We start from the raw sequence: 25,426 nt of genomic DNA, 5'->3' as shown, positions 1-25,426 counted from the left end.
ATGTTTCCATATGACAGACTATGGGTATCCTGAGACGTATGCTCAACGAGAATCAATAAAGAGAAGGAAATACGGTGGTGTGGACATGGCATCTGCAACCACAATGGTTTTCTATGTGCTTTAAGCAAGTTAAAAAAAATGCTCTAGGCTAAAAAAATAAATAAAAAAAAGGCAGTATAGATTCTTGTTTTGACCCTTTTGATCTTTATTAGCAGCAGCTTTCGATACGTAGGTTTTAACCTCCTCGTGATGTTACTCCGAATGAGTCAGCTAAATGCTTCTATTAAAACACAAAGCTTTCTGATGGCATGCAAAACACAAAAGATATCTTTAGACCTGTGTGGTGAGTGTATATCGATTTCATTTTCATCTCTCGACCAATCAGCAGTTCATTTCCATTGCTGGCACCATAGTTTGGAAAGCAATTAAGGATTTGAGTCTTGTTCAGGAAGGCTAGATGCACCTTCTGGGATTCAAATAACTTGTGCTCATAAGACAATTACCAAAACCCCTACACCATATTACACAATGTTATTACTGCTTCTGGAGAGTGCTGAGGGACACTGACCTGAGCGCGTTCAATAATGGTACATATACATTATACATACAGATATAAATCACTCAACCTGCTTGTCAGTCATGAGGAAATATTCTGATCTATTACTGAGAATGAACCCTATTTCACTAAGTAAGAGGCTTCGAGTGTGAAATGTGCAAACTAGAACACATGTAAAGGGCTCGGGGTCTCTGAGAGGGGCTCGTCTGATGAAATGGATTTGTGTAATTTCCCTGATTTTTCTAATGAAATAAGTGCAAAAGGTGACGGCCCCATTGATGACACCCCTCTGTGTGCATCTTGACCCCAATTATAGTACTGTGACTTGGACAGCAGATGGTACATAACACAGAGACACACATGCACACAGGAGGAGTGGCCATGGCAACAGACTCATAATGGTTGTCCTGGTGTGTAGTGGAATCACTTGGCCTAATTTGTTAAGTACCACCTCAATATATTTAATTTAATCAGTCTATTCTGAGCATAAAACAAGTGTTATCAAATGAATCCTTAGCTGCCCACACTGACAGCTCGTCAGACATGTTCTTTAGAAACAGGACAGTGCTTTAATGGGTTTCACTGATCAGCATTTTCACATTTTGTACACTGCTCTGCATCTTGCTTTTGATAAAAAACATGTGTGGTAAGTTTGCATCTAAGAAAAGCAAACTAAACTAATTAAGCCTAGACCAGCAGGTCATTTTAAAAACTCTTTTAAACTCCCACAGATGCTCTAATAATCTATAATTTACAGAGAAGAGTGCTTTTAAAAAGAAAAACATAATAATTTTAGTAGCTCATATTATATTAGGTCAACATACATACACGTCATCCCTGAGCCAAAAGTCCAGGCTTCAGACTGCCCCTAATGTTTCTGAGCTTCTAATAGTTTTTCTCCATTATCAGGTCTGCATGATGTCAGAGAGACACACACAGCTCTGGCTGTGAGCTCGAAAGCTCCGCCCACCAGCTGTCCACACCTACTATTTACAAAGAGCAGCCAATCAGAAGAAAGTTAAAGTAAGGATCCATTGAATGGTTGTACTAAATTCCAGTATAACATAAATAAGGATTATAATATACTCTAGCAAAGGAAAATTTAAAAAAAAAGTTTAAAATTAGCTTTAGAGGCTGCCTTTAAATTAAAATATAAAATAATACAATCTACAGAAGTGGGATGGATTATCCTGCTTATATTTTGAGGAAAAATTTCTTCCTGTAGAGCAGGTAGGCGATGAGCAGCCACAGTGCAGTCCCCCACAGGCTTTGAAAGAGCCACTCCCAGTGGCTCTGCTGGAAGCGCATTTCCCAGCTGAAAGGGAAGTAGAAGCCCAGGAGAGAGTGGCCAACATACACAAAGATGGAGTTCATCCCTGTGGAAGAGGGGTGGAAAAAAGACAAGTTATTGAACAGGATTTATACAATTTAAAGGATTTTTCCCTGCTTTCCATAATAGCTGAATGACTAAAGTTATGTGCAAAAAGTAAAGGCTTTATTGCAGGGATGCTTTCCAAAAAGCTTTCCAAATGAGCTAATCAGTTTAAACTCTTCTCTGGGAGTCTGGCCAATAATGCAAAAAAATTACTGGAAGAAAAGAGTGAGGACCACAAGTCCAAAACCTAGACTATAATCCCTACAAAGGCTTTCAGGACATTTGTTATATTAGGCTGAAAAATGTTTGTCTTTGCATAATCAGCTAATGAGTTGCCAAACACAATTGTCATTGTAGTCAATATTTTAAACTACGTTCCAGCGTTTGTGAGGTTTTTATTCCAACCAAAGCACATACACCTTTGTAAAGCAACCTGTCAGTACAAGAAGAAACATACCTGGGTATATGAATGGCTGTCCACCCCACCAGCCCTTGATGTCGACGACAAAGAACATGCCTCCCAGCAGCAGGAAAGACAAACAGCCCATACACATGATATAGGACAACGACCTGAAGAAACAGACCATCGACAACACTTTACTACAACAGCAACATTTTACTTGGCACATTTGGGCATCACTAAAATCTGAGCAGAATGGTGTGAAGAACAGTGTAAACACACTCAGTCCATCAATCCTCTGCTGCAGATAAATAACACCCAGAGTCTGTCCTACAAACAGTGAGGCAGTTTGCTGGACTTGTCTATAGCATCAGCATATGGACCCTTGGCATGTGCCTCATGGAGCTGTGCCAGCTAACCACGTCTCTGTCTGTTCCTAAGTGCAAGAATGCATGATGAAATATTATCGCATGTAAAATGGCTCCTTTCTAGAGCCTCCCTGCATTTATTTTTTATTTCTTTATCTCAGCTGAAGTCGAGCCAAAAACGACTCTTAGCTTGGAGTTAATTACTTTTAGACATCCCGGCAAGGACTTGTACCCAGGAGCTCAATAACCTGTGCATGATGAACTGCCTATAAAAGCCAGGTAGGTAATGGCAAGTGATGCCCCATGTGGAACATCATGAGGAATTTGCTTACACATCACAGATGAAATGGCGTTCTTCCTGCTACAACATTTGAATGATTCACATCACATATAAAGGGAAATGTGGGAGTGGAAACAAATGCACGAGTCATAAAGTAACCGATGTGTGAGGTGGTAACTGTGTCACATTTCATGCAAAATCATTACAAACATTTACCAAAGTGCTGTGCCTTGTTTTTCTAAAAAGGCTTCTAATAGTTTGGGAGCAGTTAAGACTGCGTTGTGGTTATACAGTTACATTTCCCAGAGTCTGAGCTCTTTCCATCACACAGAGCTGGTAAAACAGTGAGTGAGTGCTTCTGGGGGAGGATGAAGCATTCTTTATTTCGCTGGCCGTAAGGAAGCGTGATCATGTTGGGAGGATGTATAACGGCAACACCTCACACTCCCAACAGCCCGGGTGATTATTTACAGCCGTAGCTGTCGTTAGAGGTAAGTAAACGCGTGTTTTAGCAGCCTTGATTTGTGTCTGTTGGAAATCCCATCCTTTCTTTTTTTGTGAGGAAAAGTGGCTGGATTTAGAGGGTCAGGAAGCACTTACCAAAGGTTTTTATTGACAGGTATAAATCCTCCGTCTCGCGTGCACTTAGAAAGGATGGCTGCGGAGATTCCCTGAGGGTGGAAATGAAACAGATTTCAAATCGATGGAGGGCGATAAAGCAATCTGTATTGGGCTGCTAAAACGTGAGGCAACAGTATCAAGCAGAGTCCACCAGATAAACCGACAATCAGAGAGTTACGTGGACATGGTCCATTAACTTATACACACACACAAAACACTAGACAGGACTGCAAACACACCAAAACAATGAGCTGAAAAACATTAAAACGTGGGTTTGTCACTACAGTAAAACACCACCGAGAGGCATCTACAAAGTCCAACACACTGAGGCCCAACTGACTCCATGTTCATATTTACTCATGATCTGCTCAACTCTACATCAGTAAGCACTTTCATAGTCTTAACTATCCCCCACCCTCCCTGTATGATTTAGATACATGAAGAAAGATTTTGTGCTGCACAGAGAAACCCAGGACAGCAGATCAGGATCCAAACATGCTCGTTAGGTGGATATCCATCATGTGTATAGATGACAGAATCGATGGTGTGGAAATAGCCTAGCTGGGGCTGGATTGAGTCTCCAGGCTATCCAGGCAGCAGGATGTGGGATGGGGCTGGTATGTGGGGCAATCGCTCAATTTCAATCTCTCACTTCTGGAGCCTGATCGTTGGACTTTAATTAACAGGGGCTGCTGTTTATTATGAGGAAGACACATGGCTGCCTGTGAATATCAGCCTGCCACAGAGATCACAAAACAATAAACCATGGCCTGATGTTTACTGTATCCACACTTTCTGTTTTTCCTGTGCTTAACGCCGACCCAGTTGTCGGGTGTGTGCAGTAATAAGTTTTCTCCTCCTCTGAGGAAACCTGCTAATGTTAAGAGCACATGTCTGAAACAAAAGGCAGCTCGGCTCTGCTTCCTGCCTCCCCCTTTGAGCCGAAATCTTATTAGAAAAGTCAATATCAAGAGCAGGCCAATCGCTAAAACTAATTTTGCTTTCTGTGTTGGTAAGACATACAACCAAAAATAGACTTAACCACTGAGATTAAAAAAGTCAAATCAAATATACACGTGCAGAAACGGTGAAACAAATATATGCTGCGCTGATTCTTTATTCCCGTGTCTGTTCCTAAAATCAATAACGATGGTCTGCTCTCACTGCCAGCCGATGCAATGTGAGAAAATCTATTCTATTGCATTTTTCTATCTCAGCTAACCAGGATTTAAGCTACTCTGTCGAGCCACATCTAAATACTGTAAGATCCAGAATATCGCACCTCCAACACTGTAATCTTGAGTAGCATCCGCAGCATCTATCAGCTGGTAAACAATGAGATACAGTGGAAAAAACATTAAAGCCTAATGTTTATTTATGACAGCATGAGCTACTTTGTCACTGTGCGCCGCTGGGAGAAGCTAAATGGATCTAATTTATGTCACCTCCCTCCAGCCACTCATCGCACAATGATAGTCAATAAGATTCAACACCTGGAGACATAATGGAGCTTTGTCCTTTAAGAAGTGAGGTTAATGACGTTAAATTCTCGCAACAGAATTTCAATTGATTCTCACATATACGAGCAGGACTCTGTCACTGAGTTTCTTCCTACTGTCCTTTTGGAAAATACTGTCTGGATGGAAAAACGCTGCTGTTACAGACCTTTAAAACTTCACTGAGATATTGTTTTGGACATATTAGACTACAAAAATAAACAGATTTGACTTGAAAAACCTTATGACATAGTAGTAAATAAAATAAACAATTTCTTTAACACCAGAACCTTCAACGCTGTTTCAACTCATGTGTCAAATAAGTAAATAAACGTCTTGCAGTCATACACGTAACACTCTGAAGGAACCTGATACCCAAAGCTGGACAGAAAAGGCACCCAAATATACTGGAACTACAGAACTTCAGACAAGTCTTTCCCTGCTTCTGTGTGTTTTTTCTTTCGCTGCACAGATTTTCCGTCCTGCGCAGCTTGATTTCAAAGGCCGTGCGATGCAGCCAGCTCTTCCAGCTCTATCATCGCTCCAGGTCACAGAGCTGCCGGTTCAGGATGTCTGCCTCCACAGCACGCAGGCTCCTCCTAACCCCGTTTCACAAATGAGCTATATCTCTGGAGCATCACGCTGCACGTACATAAAAACAGTGGCAAGCACAGTTCAGCGGAGACTAGCCTTCCTACGTGTCTGTCTGTCAGTCTTGCTAGAGCAGACTAGCAGCCTCCTGTCACAGGTTTAGAAATACAAAACAAGCCATCTCCTGTAACACTTGGCTTCTCCCTGGAGGACGCATTCCCCCTCTAAATGAAATGGAGGCCAGCCTGGCTCTTTTTGTGTTTTAAGACCACCCAGAATCTCAAACAAATATGACCTTAAAAGCTTTTCAGACAGGCATTACCTTTTTATCCTAGGTTTGAATGCACTTTAATAATTCCTTTCTTAAATCTGCCATGTTTGGTTTGCTTATTGAGACCTCGCTTGCAGCTTCCTAAACTGATCATACTCTTAGAGTAGATGCTTTTATGCTTGCAGCAGACTGTAAGTAATATGCATAACTCTTCCAATCCAAAACCACATGTAAAGCACAGAGAGGCAACGAGACGCAGCGTGTATTCCCCCGAGGGTCCGGATACCCATGTCTGCCCGGAAACACAGCCACACATGGATGTTGTTTAATTGTACTGAGATCACACACATGTCCTCTGCTAAGTCCTGCTAATGAATGACTTCAGCAAGCTACAGTATGACTAATACCCAAGAGGCTGGAAAACACGTTGCAGAATTTACCTGCAAGGTGAAGTGAAACACTGAGACCATAAAAGTGCTCGGCTCTGAGTGAATCACAGGAGCAGGACAGTTATTGGGTGTCTTGGTTTTAAATTAACAACTGACTTTATATTCATTTCCTACAGCAGCTCTGCTTAAAACCTCCACGTACCAGGATGAGGGTCCACACTAGGAATCGGCACAGGATGTGGATATTCATCTTTTTGTAGAAAATTATAATTTTCCCCGCCTGTGAAAGAAAGAGGCAGAAATAAGTACAGACCCCACAGCCTATTCACTCATCTCTTTAATGAGAAATACCACATAAACACCAACACCCGGTGTGTCCGCGTACTTGCCCTTGGGTAACCAAATAGGCCTGGGATGTGGCTGTCGAAGCCACGTCCCTGACATGGCGGTCACGTTTCTCCTATCCCATGGAGCCAGATGTGGGGTGTTAGTCATCCGCACCCTCTGATTAATTTGGTGATGATGAATATGTTTCAGCTGAGAACATTAGCATGGACCAACACAGAGGAAGCCAGCGGACACCTGGCGTGTCGTCTAAGACTCGCTGACTGAAGGGCTCAGAGCAAACCGCCCACGGGGAATTGAGCAATGTGGTCACTTTTTCATGTTACCTTCCCACAACCCAAATGGTTATAAGTGCCACTGTCACCATCTGAGACACAGGTCTGAAGAACAAAAAGGGCCTTCCTACTTTCTAACAGCATTTTGTCATTAAAGTAGGGCAGCTGTGCATTTACAGTGAGACAGGAAAACATCTGTCACATAATCTTTACTGTAGTCACACTGTAGGTTTATATTAACATATTAACACTGAAGAGCATCACTGTCTGCACAATGAAGCCATTAAAACTTTCAGTCTAATCAAGTCAAACTGAGTATTTTAAAGTCACATCTTCAGAAGGTTCTGATCATTTCCTGTCTCTAAGATATTTTCAGCCTGCTTTTTGTTTTTGACAGGAAAGTTTTGTGTTCAGTTGAATTCAATTAAACTTTATTAAAATAGTGCCAAATCACAACAACAGTTGTCTAAAGTGCTTTATATTGTAAGGCAAAGACCATATAATAATACAGAAAAAACTCCAACCATCAGACAACCCCCTGTGAGCAAGCACTTGGTGACTGTGGGAAGGAAAAACTCCCGTTTGACAGGAAGAAATATCAGGCAGAACCACAATCAGGTAGATGGAGCCATAAACCACTAGTTGTGGGTTTATAAGACCTTTTTGAATAAGTGGGCTTATTATTATTATTGCAGTATTTTGTTGTGTACTTCTAATGTTTTATAAACCTGCAGAGACTCTAAAATATACAGTTTCTATTCAGGATCAAGTCCAGTGGAGGCAAATAAAACTTTAAGGTTTTTTTGCAATGCATTTTGAAAACACAAAACATACATATATTTTTTAGGCTCGAAATCAATTCATGGCAACTATTTTCTCAGTTAACAGTACAGTGGTGCAGTGGTTAGCATTGTCATCTCACAGCAAAGAGATTCTGGGTTTGAAGCCGCAAGCCAGCCGGAGTCTTTCTGTGTGGACTGTACAGATTCTCCCAGCGACTGCATTGGCTCTCTCCAGGTAATCGAGCTTTCTCAAGCAGCCCAAAGACACACGTTAGGTTAACTAGAGATTCTAACTTGGTGTAAATATGAATGCCAGCAGTTCACTGTCTCTACATATTAGCCCTGTGATACTGGGTTACGGGTTACAACCTGAACAGGATGCCAGTCTACCAGCTGGGCTGGACTCCAGCAACCACATGACCATGAGTGTTGTCCACATTAAAGAGGACTGGGACATTTAGCTTGTTAATTTTGCAGAAATGAGCTTCCTCCAAAGGGTGGCTGGCCTCTCCCTTAGAGATAGGGTGAGAAGTTCGGCCATCCGGGAGGGGCTCAGAGTAGAGCCGCTGCTGCTCCACATCGAAAGGAGCCAGCTGAGGTGGTTCGGGCATCTGACAAGGATGCCCCCTGGGCGCCTCCTGGGTGAGGTGTTCCAGGCATGTCCCACCGGGACGAGGCCCCGGGGCAGACCCAGGACACGCTGGAGAGATTATATCTCTCGGCTGGCCTGGGAACGCCTTGGTGTTCCCCCGGATAAGCTGGAGGAGGTGGCTGGGGAGAGGGAGGTCTGGGCCTCTTTGCTTAGGCTGCTGCCCCCGCGACCCGGCCTCGGATAAAGCGGATGAAGATGAATGGATGGATGGATTTTGCAGAGTTTAAAAGCTGATTTAAACAATTTAACCAAAGCTATGTATGGCATAGGTAATTTTACCTAAATGAATAGTGAACAAATACAGATTTGGCATAAAAAACATATGAGTGGATCTGTCCTGCACTGTATCAACAGTTCAGGCTAGTGGTGGTGCTGTTATCAGGTGTCGGAAATATTTTTGGCACACTCAGTACCCACTGAGCATTCTTCTTCACAGCCAACCTGAGTATTGTTGCCAATCAGTCCATCGCTTTGTGACCACAGTGTACATATCACCTGGTGGGTACACGCAGCATATTATAAAGCTCAAATCATCTCTTAGGTGGTCACTACAGTCATCAGGTCTCTATTCAATACAGAACCTTTGGGATGTGGTGGATTGGACAATTGTCAAGATCTGCCTATGCAAGTCACTAAAAATGCAGACACTTGGACTAAACTTGGCAGAAGCAAGCCATTTATTAAGGCTGCGCAAAAAAATACAAAGGCAGGACTAAGACTTTTTTTTTTGCCACTCATGCCACTCACTGCATCGTACAGGAGAAACTTAGATCTTACCTGCATCCCTAGAAATCCAATGACAATGGAGTTGATGGTACTCAGAACCCCCTCTGGGTCAAAGGGCTGTGTGGTGCGATACATTTCCTGGAAAAAGCAAAACAAAACCATGCAGTTTATAATTTCACCTACATTGGTTTATAGCAGAAGCATTGTATTGCAATATGTGATGAACATTCCTACTTTGCACGTGGGGTATCTGTACATGTTATCACCAAACATCCACCTATCGATGTATCCCGCTGCACCTCCCGTGCAGTTTGGGTAAAGCCCGTTATCGCCAATTCCACCGGCTCCTAAATACCCTCTGTTATCAAACAAGAACATAATTATTGTAGCTGTAGTTATTACAAAAAACAATGTTTAATGAAGTGTTTTGTGTTTATATGAAAACACAATACCCAGATGCAGCAGAGAACGCTCGGTGTTCTAATACCAAAGGTGATTTTAATATTCTTAAACCCTGTATAGCAGTTGTGTCTCAAGCCACCACACATTCACGTTCAAGGAAGAAAAAACCCCAAACTCAATCAGATGAAAAGACACAGAAGGACTGAGAGTAAAAAGTGCTACAGCTTGAACCCACAGTACTGTAAACGTGATGTCATGCAGGGTCACAGAGAAGGAAAAAACAAAACAAAAGACAAAAAGCAGAAGACACAGAGCGAGGAAGATGGATCCTCTGCCTCCGCTCCTCTTATTGCACATGACAGACTGAGATTGGCTAATTAGGCTCTCTGAAGCATCCACCACGGGCCCATAAATCACAACGGTTCATAACACCTGCAACACAAGGTGCACACTCACACTGTTGCAGCACAAACAGGCCCAACTGGAGATTATCTCAGCTTCGACACATAGGAAATTTATGCTTTTAGCTTAAGTGTACGATGCATTAGTGAGGAGATTTGACCTGAAATGCTATATGACAGTGGGAGTCATGTCCAGACTTACGTGGGGCAGTTGGGAACAGGCATGAGGAAAGTTAAGCACAGCCACAAAGTCTCCAGCAGGATGATGATCAGCCACTGCGGCCAGTAAAGGAGAATATCCTGGACCGGGTTCCACCCGTTATACTGCATCATACATAAAGCACATAATATTTTTGTTTTTAGGTCCAAAACTGTTTCGCATTTAGGTATTTTTTTAGCATTAAACTAAGTTTTGGGATAGATTGGTCCACTTGAATACACAACAAATTCATAATTACTAAACATTTTTAACTCTTCTTGGAGCTTTAGAGATGTCTGTCTGTTAATCTGGACGAATATCTGAGCTCCGCACGTAACGAATGGATGGAACTTGTTGAACTGTTCAACAAAGACTTCCACTGCACTGAACTCACAGGTCCATCGACTCTTTGACTTGTTATTCGTGTGCTTTTTCAGGTTAGACTCCTTTAATTTTTTCTCTTGTGTGTAATGACTGAAATAACTGAACTTGACAGAACTGCTCACCGCAGTCAGTGGGATTTCTTTCTGGCCCCAGAAAGTCTGCAGGAGAGACAGAACAAAGTAGGTGAAGCCCAGACGCTGCAGCACTCCTGGGATCCTCAGCCAGGACCAGGACACTAGAGCACAGTGAAGAACACACAGCATGAACGCTCACTGTGGCACCTTAATACTGACAGACAGTGATTTAAATAACATATGAACTTATAATTCACAAAAAGCACGCATATTAAGTCATTTCTGTAGACACAAGAAATCAAGAATTTTCCCAATTATCCCGACGCCACTATTACTACAACTACTTCTGATAGCAAGTTGATGTACGGCATAAAGGCTGGAGAGAGCTCATGTCAGCCTTCAGGATACGAACATGTCAAGAAAGAGGGTAGCTAATCAAACATTCATCAACAGTTATCTCTCGGTCTCACCAAATTGGGAAGGATAGGACTTGCTGCTGCTGGAGAGAGATTGATGGTAATCTACACATTAGCTAATTGAAAACCTCTTTGCCACGCAAAGTGCCGTAAAAACAATATGATCCCAATCATTGATCCGGACAAATCAAATAAGAGGCGGAAATCTTTTCTTTCGCAGGAAAAGGGGAAGCTCTTACTAATGACACTTTAGTTAAAGATATATGTTACACACCCCTGCAGAGATAATTGACTGTGTCTGTCGCCTGATAAAATTATCACGTCCTACAGGAATGTGCAAAAGTATTGAGCCATTGTTCATTCCTCTATACATATAAGGCAAAAATAGAGTTTGATGTGACAATTTTGACGAGATCGAAAGTCAATATATTTTTTCTACACAGCCTGAACTGTCTTAGGAAAGCTTTCTTCAGATAGTTTTCAGGAGTAGTTCTCCAGGTTTCTTGAAGGACAGTTAAAGCTTTTCTTTGGATGTTGGCTGCCTTTTGTTCTGTTCTCTGTAAAGATGATCCCACACCGCTTCAGTCACGTTGAGGTCTGGGCTCTATGGAGACCTATCCTTGACTAATTGTGTTTCACTGCGTTTTTCTATCCAGGTATCATTTTGCTGATTGTGCTGAGTTGTGTTTGTCATCATTTCCATGCTGAAAAAATGAAGCTGTTGTTAACCAGATATTTTCCAGATGATACTGCATTGTGGATCAAAATCTGATGGTACTTTCCTGCATTCGTAATGTTATCAATTTTGCTAAGATACCCAACAGCACTGGCTGAAATGCAGGCCCAAACCATGACTGAGCCTCCACCGTGTTTAACAGAAGGCTGCTAACAGTCACCGTCGCAGCGCTCTCCTCACACAAATGGGAAGAAATTATGTGTTTCTGTGACAAGTTACAGAACAAAGTAACAAAGATTAAAGATTCGGTTCTTTAATTGTTTGTTAAAGAGCGTAACAAACAAGCATCCCTGGAAATGGTTAGGCACAAGGACTAGACTGAAAATGAGTGAAAAAGCAGTCAATTGTATTGATGACAATACACTATCAGCCTTTAGTGGCTCAGTGGTAACATTAACATGACAGTCTGGCACCCTGGAAGAAAATATAAAGAAATCTAGGATGGTTCAAATCTTTTGCACAGTATTAGAATAAATAATTAAGAATCAAATAGCAGAAAAGAGCAAAATGGGAAAATTTCATGTTTAATAAGAATTATCATTTTAAGTTGAATCCATTTACACAAGAGTTTGAAAGTAAGCTGCAGCAGACTGTAACACAGTTTTTCTCCCACATTTATGCATTTTCTTTGTGTTTGTGTGTAACGGACACCTTTTTTGACGTTCAATACTATTTAACTGAAGCTGTCTGCTTCCAATCTATGAGCACTTTCAGTGATAGATAGACAATATTATAATATGTTGGTAGTCAGCAAAACTGAAAAAGCCACTAAAAAAGTAGGGCAGCCAGAACTTTTCAAAACGACTGGTTTTTTGTGTTCGAACGTCCTCTTAAGGCAACTCGGTGGCAGGGGTTTGAATGAATCAACTCTCACGCCTCACGCATCTCATCCAAATCATATTTTGTATAGTAAGTTTGTATTTATTTCGAGAATAAAGTAACTACATTTCAAGGTTTTTAATATGAATCTGCTTTGACCACTTTTTGGGACATCTAACCACGGTAGGGTTTTTGAAATTACTCCTATTTGATGTCAAAGGTTAATACCTCCTTTTCTCTCTTCTGACATTGAAAAGCATTTAACATATTGAGTTAATGTGACTCCATTCTCTTATTAGATCAAGCTCTGCGACTGAGCTGCAGAGGACGTCCTTGGAGACAGAGGGCAAAGCTGCAGTTTATGGTAAAAGTCAGTGTGCTGTTGTGACCAGCTCCAGCAGCAGAGTCTACAGCAGCTGCGTGGAGCTGACGGCTGTAACACTATCTGTTTGTAATTGTCCATTACCACAGCGGTTGTTTTTGCTCTATCTGCCTCTGTTAAACGTCCCCTGGTGCTGGATTTTGAGACTGCACACACAACAACAATATTTTTGTTAACCCAGTTAAGCAGACATCCACCCAGGAAAGTCCATTAGCACCACAGATAGCTAATGTGTGAAGGGCGCCCTTTGCATCCCAGGTGGATGGGGGATTTTCAGCATTATTCCTCTCCTTTAACCCTGACCCAGCCATGAAGTTTGGCTTTTATCTCAAATCAGGAGATCAACCCACTTAACATCTCTGTCGCAGACCAACAAACAAAGAAATTTACTTGACTGTAAAAAAAAAAGTAGCTATCACATTTGAAAAGCTAAACTCATCATTTCAGTTTCACCTAAAAAAATGAATTCAGCAGCTACTGGTTGCAGTGACGAATGAAATATCTAGTTACGACATCTGTGTCAAAAGTATTTGATGTTGCTTAATTTACAGGAAATGCACTTTGCCTTCAAGCTTGCACATGAGCGGGTGTATTACCACACAGAAATCCTTGTCCCCACCTGTGCTAATAAACTTGCTTTGCTGTATGCGAACATATTACTACATGAGCTGGAGTCTGCGTAGTGTAACTGACCTGAAAAAGTACATATCGATCGATAGATCGATAGATACACACATATGAGGATTTAGTTTGACTGAGAATCAGAATACACAATGTGCACCTACGTGGTCCGTCTTTGGGAGAGTAGTTGAGAAAGCAGAAGCCGAGCAGCAAGAGGACGACTGTTCTCCAGGTGATTTTTCGTAGCAGCTGCAGGCGGCTAACTCCTCTCCTCTGCATGGAACTGAAAGCCAAAACCACTGAGGTCCCAATTACAAACACAAACCTGGAAGACATAACAGGATTATGCCATTCAAACCCACATATGAACTGTACAAACAAGAAAAGTAGTAAAAGACGTTAAATAGGTCAGGCCCCTTGTGCCAAACCTACCATGGCATGACAAGATCCGCCACAGTTAGACCTGCAACAATTTCAGAAGCATAAAATCAATTAATACCAACAGACCAACACACACTTGATCTCATCAGAGAGTTTACAGTTCTTGCCCTTCCATACACACAAAGACAATAAGATGAATTAAAAACAATGCTCCGTCCTTAAAGCGCTGCTTCTGTCATTAACTTTCCATTTTGAAGAGGCGTGATTAATAAATATTTACACTCCTGTGACAGCAGCAGTCCTGCAGCCAGGCGAAGATTAATCAATCCAGCTCTGAAATCAATGCACCTCTGTACATGTGGCAAAAAAAGCTATTACAAAGTTAAAATTGTGAACACCCATAAACAATTACAGGAATTTTCGAGAAAAAATTGAAACTGAAATTAAAACAAAAAAAAGAAAGTTTATAAGAATATTTACTTTTTCTTGTTTTAAATACTTTTTCAACCAAAATCTCTACTTCAACCAAGATGCCTTGCTTAAGAGTACCTCAATACTGGCTATCATAACATTGGAGTGTTACTCATTCCTTCCTCCTCCCTCATCTTCTTCCAGCTGTCATTTAAATCCTCCTCCTCTCCTCCCTGATCATTAACAAGAATAAACATCTATGGATCATGGTGTTGATTTTGCTTGTATGAGAAATGACACCCTGTGTTTTTCTTAACTACATTCATCATAATTAGTGACAACGCGTCAGAAAACTCTGCTAACACTATGGGGAGGATTTCGCCGCTGAAGATCAGGCGATTGCTGCATCATCGTTGTGTGCAGGGAGTAAGGTGCGGGCTGTAGGGTACAAGCAACTGATTTAGTTTTCCCTTATGTCAATTCACGTGCATCATGTACTTAACCGTTCCAAGGTGCGTGCTGAAAGAACCAGTAGCCTCCACCACCATAGTTCACAAACACCATCACAGTCAGGGAAAACCTATAAAGACAATACAAGTCGATATCCAGGAAAGAACAAATGAAGAAAATGTGTGAGTGAGGCTGAAAAACTGTCAATAAAAATATATTATTCAAGTGCAATCCTTGATTATAATTAAAAATTAACTTCTGAATTAAAGTTAAAGAGAACACAAGAGGGGCTTTTATTCAGTCTCCCTCCAAATACAAGGTAATGCAATCTAAGCATTATGAATCACTCAGGAAATGAACGCTTGTCCTCTGGATCTCCTCAAGCAGGAGTGCTGACTAAAGACTTTGCATCTAATATATGATACACTTTATACTTTAGCACTGGCCGAGTCTGCTGAAACACAGCGCACGTGATGGAGTGCTTCACTGAATCATACACTGGAGGGAAAAAGGTGTTTGCGTTGCATGTCAGAAACATGTCACAACACAAACTTGCACGGTAATGCAATGATCTGGGCCAGGCTGAATCTTTTCACCATCTGTAATACGTGAATTTATGTTTTCGTGCGTAATCAAAAAGAGTAATAAAATCATAAAGGGGGGGGGGGGTCGTAACAACATTACGACAACCTTTAAGAAACAGCCTGCCTGATAAGGTGCACTGTATCTACCTCTGCCTCCTCTTGTTTTTCTGCCTAGATTCAATTAAGAGCTGCACTGAAGCCATTACTGCTCTTTTAGCCCCAACCTGCTGATACAAGATTTTAATCGGTCACTATCATCTCAAAAGGGCTATTAAAGCAGAGTAAACCCTGCTGCATGTGTCCATGTTCTCTTCCTCTCTCTCTCTCTCACACACACACACACACACACGCACATGCACACACACACACGCACACAAGCTATCGTGTAAATTTTGATGAACGCATCCATTAGTTGTCATGGCAACAAAGACAAAGGTTAAATCGCCAGCCAGATGAGACCCTGTGAAAATTGCAGTAATATCCCAGATTATTGGCCATACTTATAATTAAAATTCCCCGCTGTCCGATTGGAAATGAGACCCCCATCACTTTACATATGCCACACATCTGTGACAATACAGGCTGCTAATTATGATGAGTGCTCAATTAACATAATGTACACTAAGGAACTCTTTGTTTTCTGTTGGATCAAAGTTAATAAGGTGCAGGTTGACACAGCAGGCATTTTCTTTTTTTTTTTGGTTCCTAATCAAGTTTAGGTTGTTAATATGCCTTTGAAGCTCTGCAGTGAACATTTGCCACTTTAGTAATAGACTTAATTCCTTTCTGGGAATGAGCAGGAATGATTTATAGCTAACAGATTACAGAGAGACCTGTCTGTTGCAGCACTGACAGCCAGTTATGACTCACTGATAGACACTTATGGACGTCTTTGATTTGAATCATTGTACATGCATTACCAATTAGAGTATCAGCTTAGTACTTTCCCCCCATTGCTAATGGATAGCTGCAGTCTATCCCTGCACAGTGTTGAGTTACCCACTGTACTGGCCATATCAAGTACACGGACACCCAATCTAGTCATAATAAATTACAACTACAGTTGAAAAGCCAAGGTTCTATTTTTTTGTGGCCAAACATCAGAGCGTATCTGAAACCCAATATGTAGGAAAACTTGGATCTCAGTCAAAATAAGGCACAGAATGAGTCAGCCACCTGCTGTTAAATGCGGCTCACAGTTCTTGGTTTTGCTGTAATAGTTGTTCCGTCAGTTGTATGCTGCTGCTAACTACTGACAGTGCAATTTTCAACGGTGACGAAACTGGTGAAAGGCTTTTAGCAATGTGGCACAAGATTAAAATCCAAATCCTTTTAGAAAAATTAACGTGCGACCATACGCCACAGTTCTCTGTATATCATGTCAGGAGAGCCCGAGCAATGATCAGAAAAACCTTTCAGCTGGGAAGAAAAGCTGTTTGGCTTCAGAAATGTCTCAGCATTTATGGCAGATGACTGATGTGTCTGTTCTCTGTAGAAAGCTGTTACTTATCCGGGGGTAGGGATCATAAGTCATGGGTCTGAGGAGGCGCACACAGCGTTAATCTTTAGAGCTGAGTCACAGTTTGATTAAGTGTGACGCCAGGTAGGAGCGTTTCCGGTATTACCATTCAGGACGTACGCACCTGTAACCCCGGAGTGACATTTCAGCTAACGAGATTGAGGAGGACTGAGGCAGGAAGTGGAAATGAAGGGAAATAAAACTGAAATGTATCCTCCCCCTGAACTCATACAGATTCTGAAAATGCACTCAAGCGCTTGAGCTCCCAAACTAAATAACAGCATGTTGTATTTTCAGCCCGCCACATATGCTCGGTGATTTTCAGCTGGCTCCTCGTCCAAAAGGAAGCCACAGATGGAGAAGATGCCAATTGTCTGCTGGATGCTGCCTGTGTGCTGCTGGATTTCCTCTCGCTCTTCAGTTTGGCAGGAGATCTATTGCTGGGTGGATGTGTGCTGATATGTTGACTGTATTATTACATCAATTATTTGGCGAGGGGGAGGTCAAAGCCACACCAGCATCCTGTTTCCAGAGAGGCGTGCTTTGTGTCTAGCCCTAGGCCACAATTAAGGCGAGCAGGGAGCCCAGATTCAATCACATGCATCACTCCTGTCCAACAGAAACACACTGTTCCAAACCCAACACACACTGCTGTCAGAAACCATGCCCAAAGCTATACCGCCTGATAACAAAAGCTTGAAGGAGCATGTGGCCAGACTGTGACCCCTGTAATTATTCATTATGTCAGGCCTGTAGATCTTTATGATGCCTCAAACTTCTCTAAAAAGAATTAACATGTGAACGAGCTCCATGTGGTGATAGAGCGATAAACACGAATGACTGTTGAAGGTGAACATACCCTCGGAAAGTATCCAGGGAGAGCAGACGTGTTGGTTTAGCTTTAACAGCACCGTGTGCAGTTTCACTAGCATGTGATTCTTCCTGGAGAAAAAACAGCAGGGAGACAAAATAATGTCAACACTCACTGGGATAAAACACCAGTGTGGGTTACTTAAGGGGATTTGACAATTACCAGTGCTTTAAGCTCCATTCATTGTTGCACTTTTAGGGTTAAGGTCGCTTAAGCAGATATTTAAACCCCAAATCAAACTTACATATTTTTCATATCTAGATAGTTTTCTAATCAGCAAAAAAAAATCAATAAAGGAAGAAGAAGAAACACTTTTGACATCTAACAAATCATAAAGTTTGATAACACAAATGTTCCAAAAACATGAAGCACAACACTCTGAGTTATTCTTAAGCAGCTTAATGCTCTGCTTTATTAACTAGGTGCTGCTGTCTGTCTTTGCTTGCTGGCCAGTTAATGTAAAGTGGGCTCATTTCTTTAGATTTTACTTGGGAAATGGGAAAACGGGGGCAGAGTTTTGTTGACCTGTGATAAAATACATGGAAATACAATACATGAGGGATAAACTGCACTATTCCTAACAAGCTTTAAAGTCAGTATTTGGTACGGTCACCATCATGCTGAAAATTCATTTTCTACATTGATACTTGCATCAGTTTTTACAAGATCCTCAACATCACCGACTGAAATGCAACCTCAAAACATGACACAACCTCCACCTTGTTTTACAGATGGTTATAGATAATCATCTCTGCTGAACTCCTCCAAATATATAAAAAATAAATAAAAACCATGGATTCATCTTTCCATAAGACTTGATGTCCTACCGCAGTATTTTCTCCTTGTTTCACTTTCTTAAGAATTTTCTTAAGAACATGACAGTTTATGTATGTAGCCTTTCAGGCCTGTGACTTCTTCTTTTTTCCAGTTTCTTTACATTTTTAGGGACATCCTGCAGACCGTGCCAAGATGTGCCATGTTTCCAGCTAAAAGCTGTTTGGGAATTTACCTCGTCAGTGTAAAAATTCTATTTTATGTCATGTGTTTTTGTGACAGGTTGAAAAAACCTGGATAACTTTTGCTCAAGAGCACTTTTAAAACATTGCAAAAACGTCTGGCTCCTTGGAAGCAAAATATAAAGAACTAAGTGGAGACTTTTGCACACTGTACATAAAATGGCAACACATTTGGCTTTTTATTTGTAGGTAGCAACAGGTAGCAAACTTGTTTAAAAATACTGATAAAGTCAAAGGTTCACTGCTTCCTCATTCACAACTCCTCAAAATTCTCTCCGCCCCGCGTCTTCCCCCCCCTCTCACTGTGTGAAAGGCAACATTTCGATGACTCTGGCCTGTTGCCCTCTCAGTTGGATTAGCCTGGCGTGCTGGCCTCCATGCAGCATTTTAAAGAGCCAGAGCAGGAAGACACCCGCGCTAATATGTCGTGATGGATTTGCGTGCCATCCAGACAACATATGGAAGCCAGAGACATTTTGCTTGAAAGAATGAGAGGAGCTATTCATGTTCACTGAAAATACATGGCAGCTCTTGCCATGAAGCCCGATGATTGGACGGATACAACACTGTATCGTTTTCTATGTAAGTCTGCTGTGTAACTGGCTCTGCTAACATTTATATCAATCACTCCATTAGTGTCTCCCAAACGGCTTGATGACTGGAGCCTCAGAGCAATTTTAGAATGCATCTCGGGCTGCATAGCCGGCCAATGATAATGGTGCAGTTTAACTGCTGGATCAAACAATATTTGATTACCAGAAAAAGGTTTCTACATGAAAGAGATTGTGTAGTTACTTTATATTTTGTATTTCAAGAACAGTAGCAAAGATTTACTGTATATTTAAAAAATAATTTGCTTTTTAATTTAAACTCATAATGGACATACTTTGAGCTGTTTATGACTTATTTAATCAAAATATAATCTCATCTGACATAAAAAAAAATCTAATGTAATATATTTATTAGAAGCAGCATTTAACTTACATTCTCTTCTGAATGCTGTGGGCCTTGGCAGCAAATAGTCTTTATAAATTTTGATGTACAACGCCTCCTGGAAAAAGAAAAACTTTAGGCTGCCCGGTTCTGATGGAAAAGCAATCAGTGCAGGATTCTTGCAGATGATGTAAAAAACACACATGTACCTGCAGATGTAGGGTATCACAACGAATAACAGAGCGATTACAGCCAGCAGGAGTGCTGCCACCAAAATAGCTGGAAAAATAAGTAAAAGGAAATCATTCTGTACCATTCTCTGTCCATGTCAGAAACTTTATACACTACATCTCTATCAGACCAGGATCTGAGTGGGGATAAAGGGGATGACTGCCAGTCCAAACTGTCTGCTATACTAGCCTGTGGGCTCCCCTGTGGCTGTCTTTCAGTCAACCAATGTCAAAGGGGATCCCTCAAGTGACAAACAAGAACCTAATGAAAAAGTCTTGGTTGAGCCGCCGAGGAGTAATCACTGCGGGTAATCTAACCCTGCAGGCATGTGAAAATGAAAATGTAAGGCTGTGCTGGAACAAGGATGAGAAAACAATGACTTTGCCAGACTGCCGGAGGGCAGCACAGATAGGAGCAGGGTCAACTTGAGGTTTACAGTGCAAGAGGGCACAAACACTGTAGCGAAGATGGATTTTGTTTGCCCCCCCCAAAAAAAGGAATAGAGCTCTGAAAGCCACCGATTTGCAAACAAAGGGAGATATTTTACACCTGTAGTACTGATTATAAAACTACCTAGGCTTTATGAAATCTCCACATGGTCTTCTTTCGTCAAAGCACAGGAGAGCAGAGTACACGCAGTGGAAGAACAAACAAAAAGATGCCATTTTAAGCCGAGCTGAATCCACACAAGGACATCCACTCTGAACAAAGAGCGGTCACTTAATCTCCTCGGAAAAGTCATGGCATCTCTGGTGTCCATTCATAAAAACACCACAAAGCTCTCAGCGCATGAACCACATTAGAGCTCAGCCACAGACATGCTCGCTCCATCAGTAACCGTTGGTATAAATAGAAAATGAATGGTAGACACTGAAACAACTGAATTAATTTGAGTTCATTGATGTATAAAAGTCGAACAAAGACTTAATAGGAGTCGATCCTGTAGATTTCCTTGTAAGAATTAAGGGCTCTGCAGGTGACTTGTGGTCTGTGGTGTGATACAGAATACACTACTAACACGATTAAAGGGTGCATCTGATAGCAGCTTCACAGAAACATATGCTTAAAGAAATGATCTCATGCTGCTCTGTGGCCAATCAATCTCAGACACTGAAGTAAACTTTTAAAATTCCCTAGCAGAGCACCTCATACCTTTCTTGAGCTGCTGACCAGACCGTTACTTAAGGTGAACAATTCCTATGGGGAGTTTGTATAATCACCGGTCTGTGGAGCTAATGGAAGATCATCATACTGTGAGAGGTGCAGTCACACTGACCATAACAGATAATGGCTACTTGGCCTTAAAAGTCTGATCTACAACATAATCTGCAATATTGTTAAGTAGTGTGTGCATTATGGAGAGAGGCGCTTTCAAAATCCCATTACGCCCTAATCCTTCCACACTCCCTAATGTATTACCCACAATGCTCTACGAGCCAGAAGCAGGCCTTCAAAACAAGCAGAAAAGCTTTTCTTTTATCCCTTTTCAAGAAAGCGAGTCTGATCTGATCAATACACATCATGTCCCAAGAGATGGATGAGAACTGCTGCTCAGTGGATGTGGACAAAAGCAGTGATTCTCCTCTTTGCTGACTCAATTAATGGGATCAAAGGCTTGGCTGGAGTTTGCAGACAGGTACCTTTGCTGTCACTGCGCCCTCACAGCTGAATCCCAGCAGTGTCGGTCAGGGATTCAAAACATGGAAATTTGTCCTCATGTATTTTTCAGTAGTGCTGCGTACTTACGCAGATAGGCATTATTTGGTCTTCTATCCACAATGTGAGTGCAGCTGCGATTATTTGCATCTAGGGTGTAAATCCAAATAGAGTAGTGACCACCTTCCTCATACGTTTGACTCCATCTGCATGGAAAAACAGTGAAATAGTCACAAAGTCTTAAAAGCTCCTATTTGATGCCCGGTTAAACTGTTTTCTTTAAAAGCACATTGCTGCTCTCCTGCTGCAGTAGCACAACTATAAAGCTCAGGAGCACCACCTAGTGTCTGAAGGCTTAAAGTGCATGCCCCTGTCTTCTCACCGTCTCCAGTTTCAGGCCCCAAAAAAAACATCCCTGTGCAAGACTCGCTCATATTGATCCACTGTTGGGATGACATACTAGCTATCACTTGGAGTGTTTTTTTCAAACTGGGAAAAGTAAATCAATAGCAACACAGGCTGGTTAGAGACCTCAGCATTGATTTAAGAAGACCCAGCCCTTTGAAAGGACATAAAAAGCACAAAGGCTTTTCATGGTGCACCATCGCTTAGAGGTGGCCCCAAAATAGAAAGCTTTGCCCTCCTGTGTGGGATGTTCTGGGTGTTTATACATATTAGATCTGTCCTAACTGTTTAACATCCCAGCTGATTCTTCTCCAGGACATGTGGCTTTCAAGCTTTAATGAGCCCTTTTCATCAATATTGGAATGTCAGGTCTTATTAACCCCAAAACAGCCTGTGATCAATACACTGTGAGGTGGTTTAAGGGAGGGCATAACTCAGGTCCAGAAAATGGGTCAGGGTTACTCCTCCAACCCTGTAAATAATTTCACAGGCTGCTGATGCAATCATGTCACCACACTATATTATATCTTAAAACAAGAGCAATGCACTTTCACAGGCAAACAAGCAAACGAGAGACAACTTGCATCTAATTTGTTTTAAGTACCATCTTGAACAAATGTTTAACTTGTTACCTGCAAAAGGTTGCATTCCTGGTTTGTGATTCCACTTGTACTGTCAGAGTAAATTTGGTGCTGATTATTGCAGAAGCATTATTGTTGTTGGGTTTCACTGTGACCAAATGTTGGTACAAACACTGAAAAGCAAAACAAATAAATAATAATTAAATGGGCCTAGCATTAACTTAATAAAAATGAATAATTGTTTGTAAGTAAAAGACTAATTTGATTTAATGATTTAAAGGAATGTGCAAAAAGGGAAAAAATAGTACAATTCAGACAAGCTAGAAAGTCAATATTTAATCTTCCTTTAATCTTCAACACAGTCTGAACTTCTAGCTTCCTTGTAATTTCTTTAAGTAGTCTGTTGGAAGAGTTCTTGAGGCTTCCTGAAGGAAATTGAAAGCTCTTCTTTGGATGTTGGCTGCCTTTTGGTCTTTTCTCTGTCAAGATGATCCCACACTGCTTCAATAACGTTGAGGTCCGAGCTCTGAGGAGGCCAATCCACGACTGCTAGTTTTGCACCGTGTGGTTTTTCTATCCAGGTACGCTTTTACAGCGCTGACACTGTGTTGGGGATCATTGTCGTGCTGGAAAATGAAACTGTTGCCCATGCGATGCTTTCCACATGGTGCTGCATTGCGGATCAAAATTTGATGATTCTTTTTTGTGGTCATAATTCCATAAATTTTAACAAGACAACACTATCGACTGAAACGCAGGCTCAACTAGGATTTGGACAAAATTTGGATTCATCACTCAGTAAGACCTGTTTTTGTGTAATTTGGCATTCCTCAGCCTTTCCTCTGTTTCTTTTCTTGGATAATTTTTTCTAGACAGCCAGCCTTCCATTAAAACAATTTCTCATAAAACTCCTTCTTCTTCCTTTTCTGTCCCCCACTTGTACAGTTTCCTTACACTTTTTAAGAACATGGAGCAATATGCCACGTTTCCAGCTAATAGCTCTGGGAATCACCTTGTTGATTTTTATGAGAGGATGCTATTAACAAAGTGCCTAAAGATTAAATTTAAAATTGATTCTTTGTCTGTCTTTGCCTGTGTAGACACAACACTGGTCCATCCCTTGAGTTAAGTGCCTTTTATATGCATGCATGATTCATGGGTCAGTGTTAAGTGGTTTAACAAACAAAACACATTCCTCTGGAATTGGTCAGGACTGAAAAAGAGTGAAAAAGCAGCCAATGTCCAAAGAAAACTTCAGAAGGCCTGGAGAAATATTGCTCAAGAACACTTTAAAACATTGCAAGAAAAGTCTGGCTTCCTGGAAGCAAAATATAAAGAAATGACAGGTGGCTCAAAAACAGTTGCACAGTAAAATATAATTAAAGGTTGGATGGTAATATAATGTGCAGAGCAGTGAATTTACAAGCCAAGACGGCCTACGTATAAACAATAGGTCTCCTCATTGACAAACTAAGTTGGGAAACACCCAGTGATAATTCCTTTCCAAGACTGTATGGAGTGAGTAATAGTGTTACGGTTTTGCAATCATAGAAAGCTTATTCAATATGAAATTACAGCATGGTTTAGTAATCTAACAATGCACTAAAAAAGCATGGCTGCAAATGAATTTTCAGAAATGAAAAAATACAAGTCCATACAGAGCCTGCCTAAGCAGGTACTTTACTTGTAACATCCTCTCGTCTCAGGATTCAAACATTTGACATGAGGAAGCATACTCAAGGTTCAAAGTTCAAAAGGTATCATATGTTCCAGCCTCCATTATGCTGCTGAACAGCAGTGTTAAATTATTCAAGGAACAGCACATACTTGGACTTTAAGCACTAAATTTTTCTTACTTTATGCTTGTCTTGTTTTTTCATACAGGTTTATCTGGTTTTACGTATATTCATATGTCTCGTGATGTTTTTATGATGTTCCCTTTACGTTTCCTGATGTCTTTAATAATTCATGGTTGCTTTTTCCAGCAGTAACTGTAGCGCTGTACCCACAGCACATTCCTCTCAGAGACAATCAAGCTCATTTTATAACAAAGGAGAGAAAATCACACATTTCCCTTATGTGAAATTTGACAACAACTTCACAGTGAATTACAATGTTTAACTTTACTGCATCTGTATGTTTGCTAAGATCAGTTTGCGTGACTATAAACTTTTTGAGGAACTGAAAGCGATTTTCCTGCTGATGCTGTGTCTTAATAAAACCACAGTGACGGTGGATATTCTTTACCTTGTAGCAGTAATCTGATGTGTAGGAAGCATGCACTTCTTCAGTCAGCTGGTTATGAAATATGAGCAAAGCCTGATCCATTTTCAGATGAGAGCCTGCATAGATTTAACACAGGCCTGATTTATTAGCTGAGAGTTCTCTTGGACATTATAAAGACAAGATGACAGAACATGGCATCTAATCACTATCACCACTGTGAGCGTGACACTGACTAAATTCCCATACTGACATGTCCATTTGTTGTAATTCAATTCAAACCAGAATTAAGGAGACCGAACAGTGACTTTCACAAGAAGATCAAAAGAGTATAGACAGTACAGTTTTTGCTGCTACTACCAGGACATTTGTGCACAGATGCCTTCACCAGAGCGATCCCCACCCTCCTCACCATTTTCGATGTGTCCTCCGATGCCGCTGGTAAAGAGGATTAACAAAGTTAGACTTGCATGTAGCAGCGTCCTGGACTCCATGTTTCTAGCCGTAACCAGCCTTGTCTACTGCTCATCTTTATAACTCTCACAATATAACCTGTGGTCAAAGGGCAGTATGCATACGTAATTGTTGGTTCCCTTTTCATGTG

General features: G+C 41.2%; 1 protein-coding gene across 1 annotated transcript; it reads right to left on the bottom strand.

The window, feature by feature from the left end:
* Nucleotides 1–1,745: 1,745 nt before the first annotated feature.
* On the bottom strand, nt 1,746–25,335 carry LOC308388385 (heparan-alpha-glucosaminide N-acetyltransferase). Its single transcript, XM_080869075.1, has 18 exons — nt 25,235–25,335; nt 24,847–24,941; nt 22,651–22,772; nt 21,704–21,819; nt 19,936–20,005; nt 19,778–19,844; nt 17,766–17,848; nt 14,857–14,933; nt 13,994–14,024; nt 13,726–13,886; nt 10,636–10,748; nt 10,133–10,254; nt 9,362–9,485; nt 9,179–9,265; nt 6,550–6,627; nt 3,580–3,650; nt 2,389–2,501; nt 1,746–1,932 (listed from the first exon to the last, which is right to left on the bottom strand). Exons 1-18 carry the CDS (start codon nt 25,314–25,316, stop codon nt 1,751–1,753), a joined length of 1,794 nt encoding a protein of 597 aa, XP_080725201.1. The 5' UTR covers nt 25,317–25,335; the 3' UTR covers nt 1,746–1,750.
* Nucleotides 25,336–25,426: the final 91 nt, after the last annotated feature.

This window comes from Rhamphochromis sp. 'chilingali', assembly GCF_963969265.1.
Source record: "Rhamphochromis sp. 'chilingali' genome assembly, chromosome: 20".
Lineage (NCBI taxonomy): Eukaryota > Metazoa > Chordata > Actinopteri > Cichliformes > Cichlidae > Rhamphochromis > Rhamphochromis sp. 'chilingali'.
Note: the sequence above shows the minus strand (reverse complement) of the source record. Positions and strands in the feature narration are given on the sequence as shown.

What these genes read in the sequence shown, in the direction of transcription:
- LOC308388385 (XM_080869075.1), bottom strand. Translation starts at nt 25,316, where the DNA reads ATGGAGTCCAGGACGCTGCTACATGCAAGTCTAACTTTGTTAATCCTC. An exon ending in GCGGATCTTGTCATGCCATG is followed by an intron (nt 13,887 to 13,993) that starts GTAGGTTTGGCA and finishes TATGTCTTCCAG; the next exon opens with GTTTGTGTTTGTAATTGGGA. An exon ending in TAGTGTGGACCCTCATCCTG is followed by an intron (nt 3,651 to 6,549) that starts GTACGTGGAGGT and finishes TTCCACCCTCAG; the next exon opens with GGAATCTCCGCAGCCATCCT.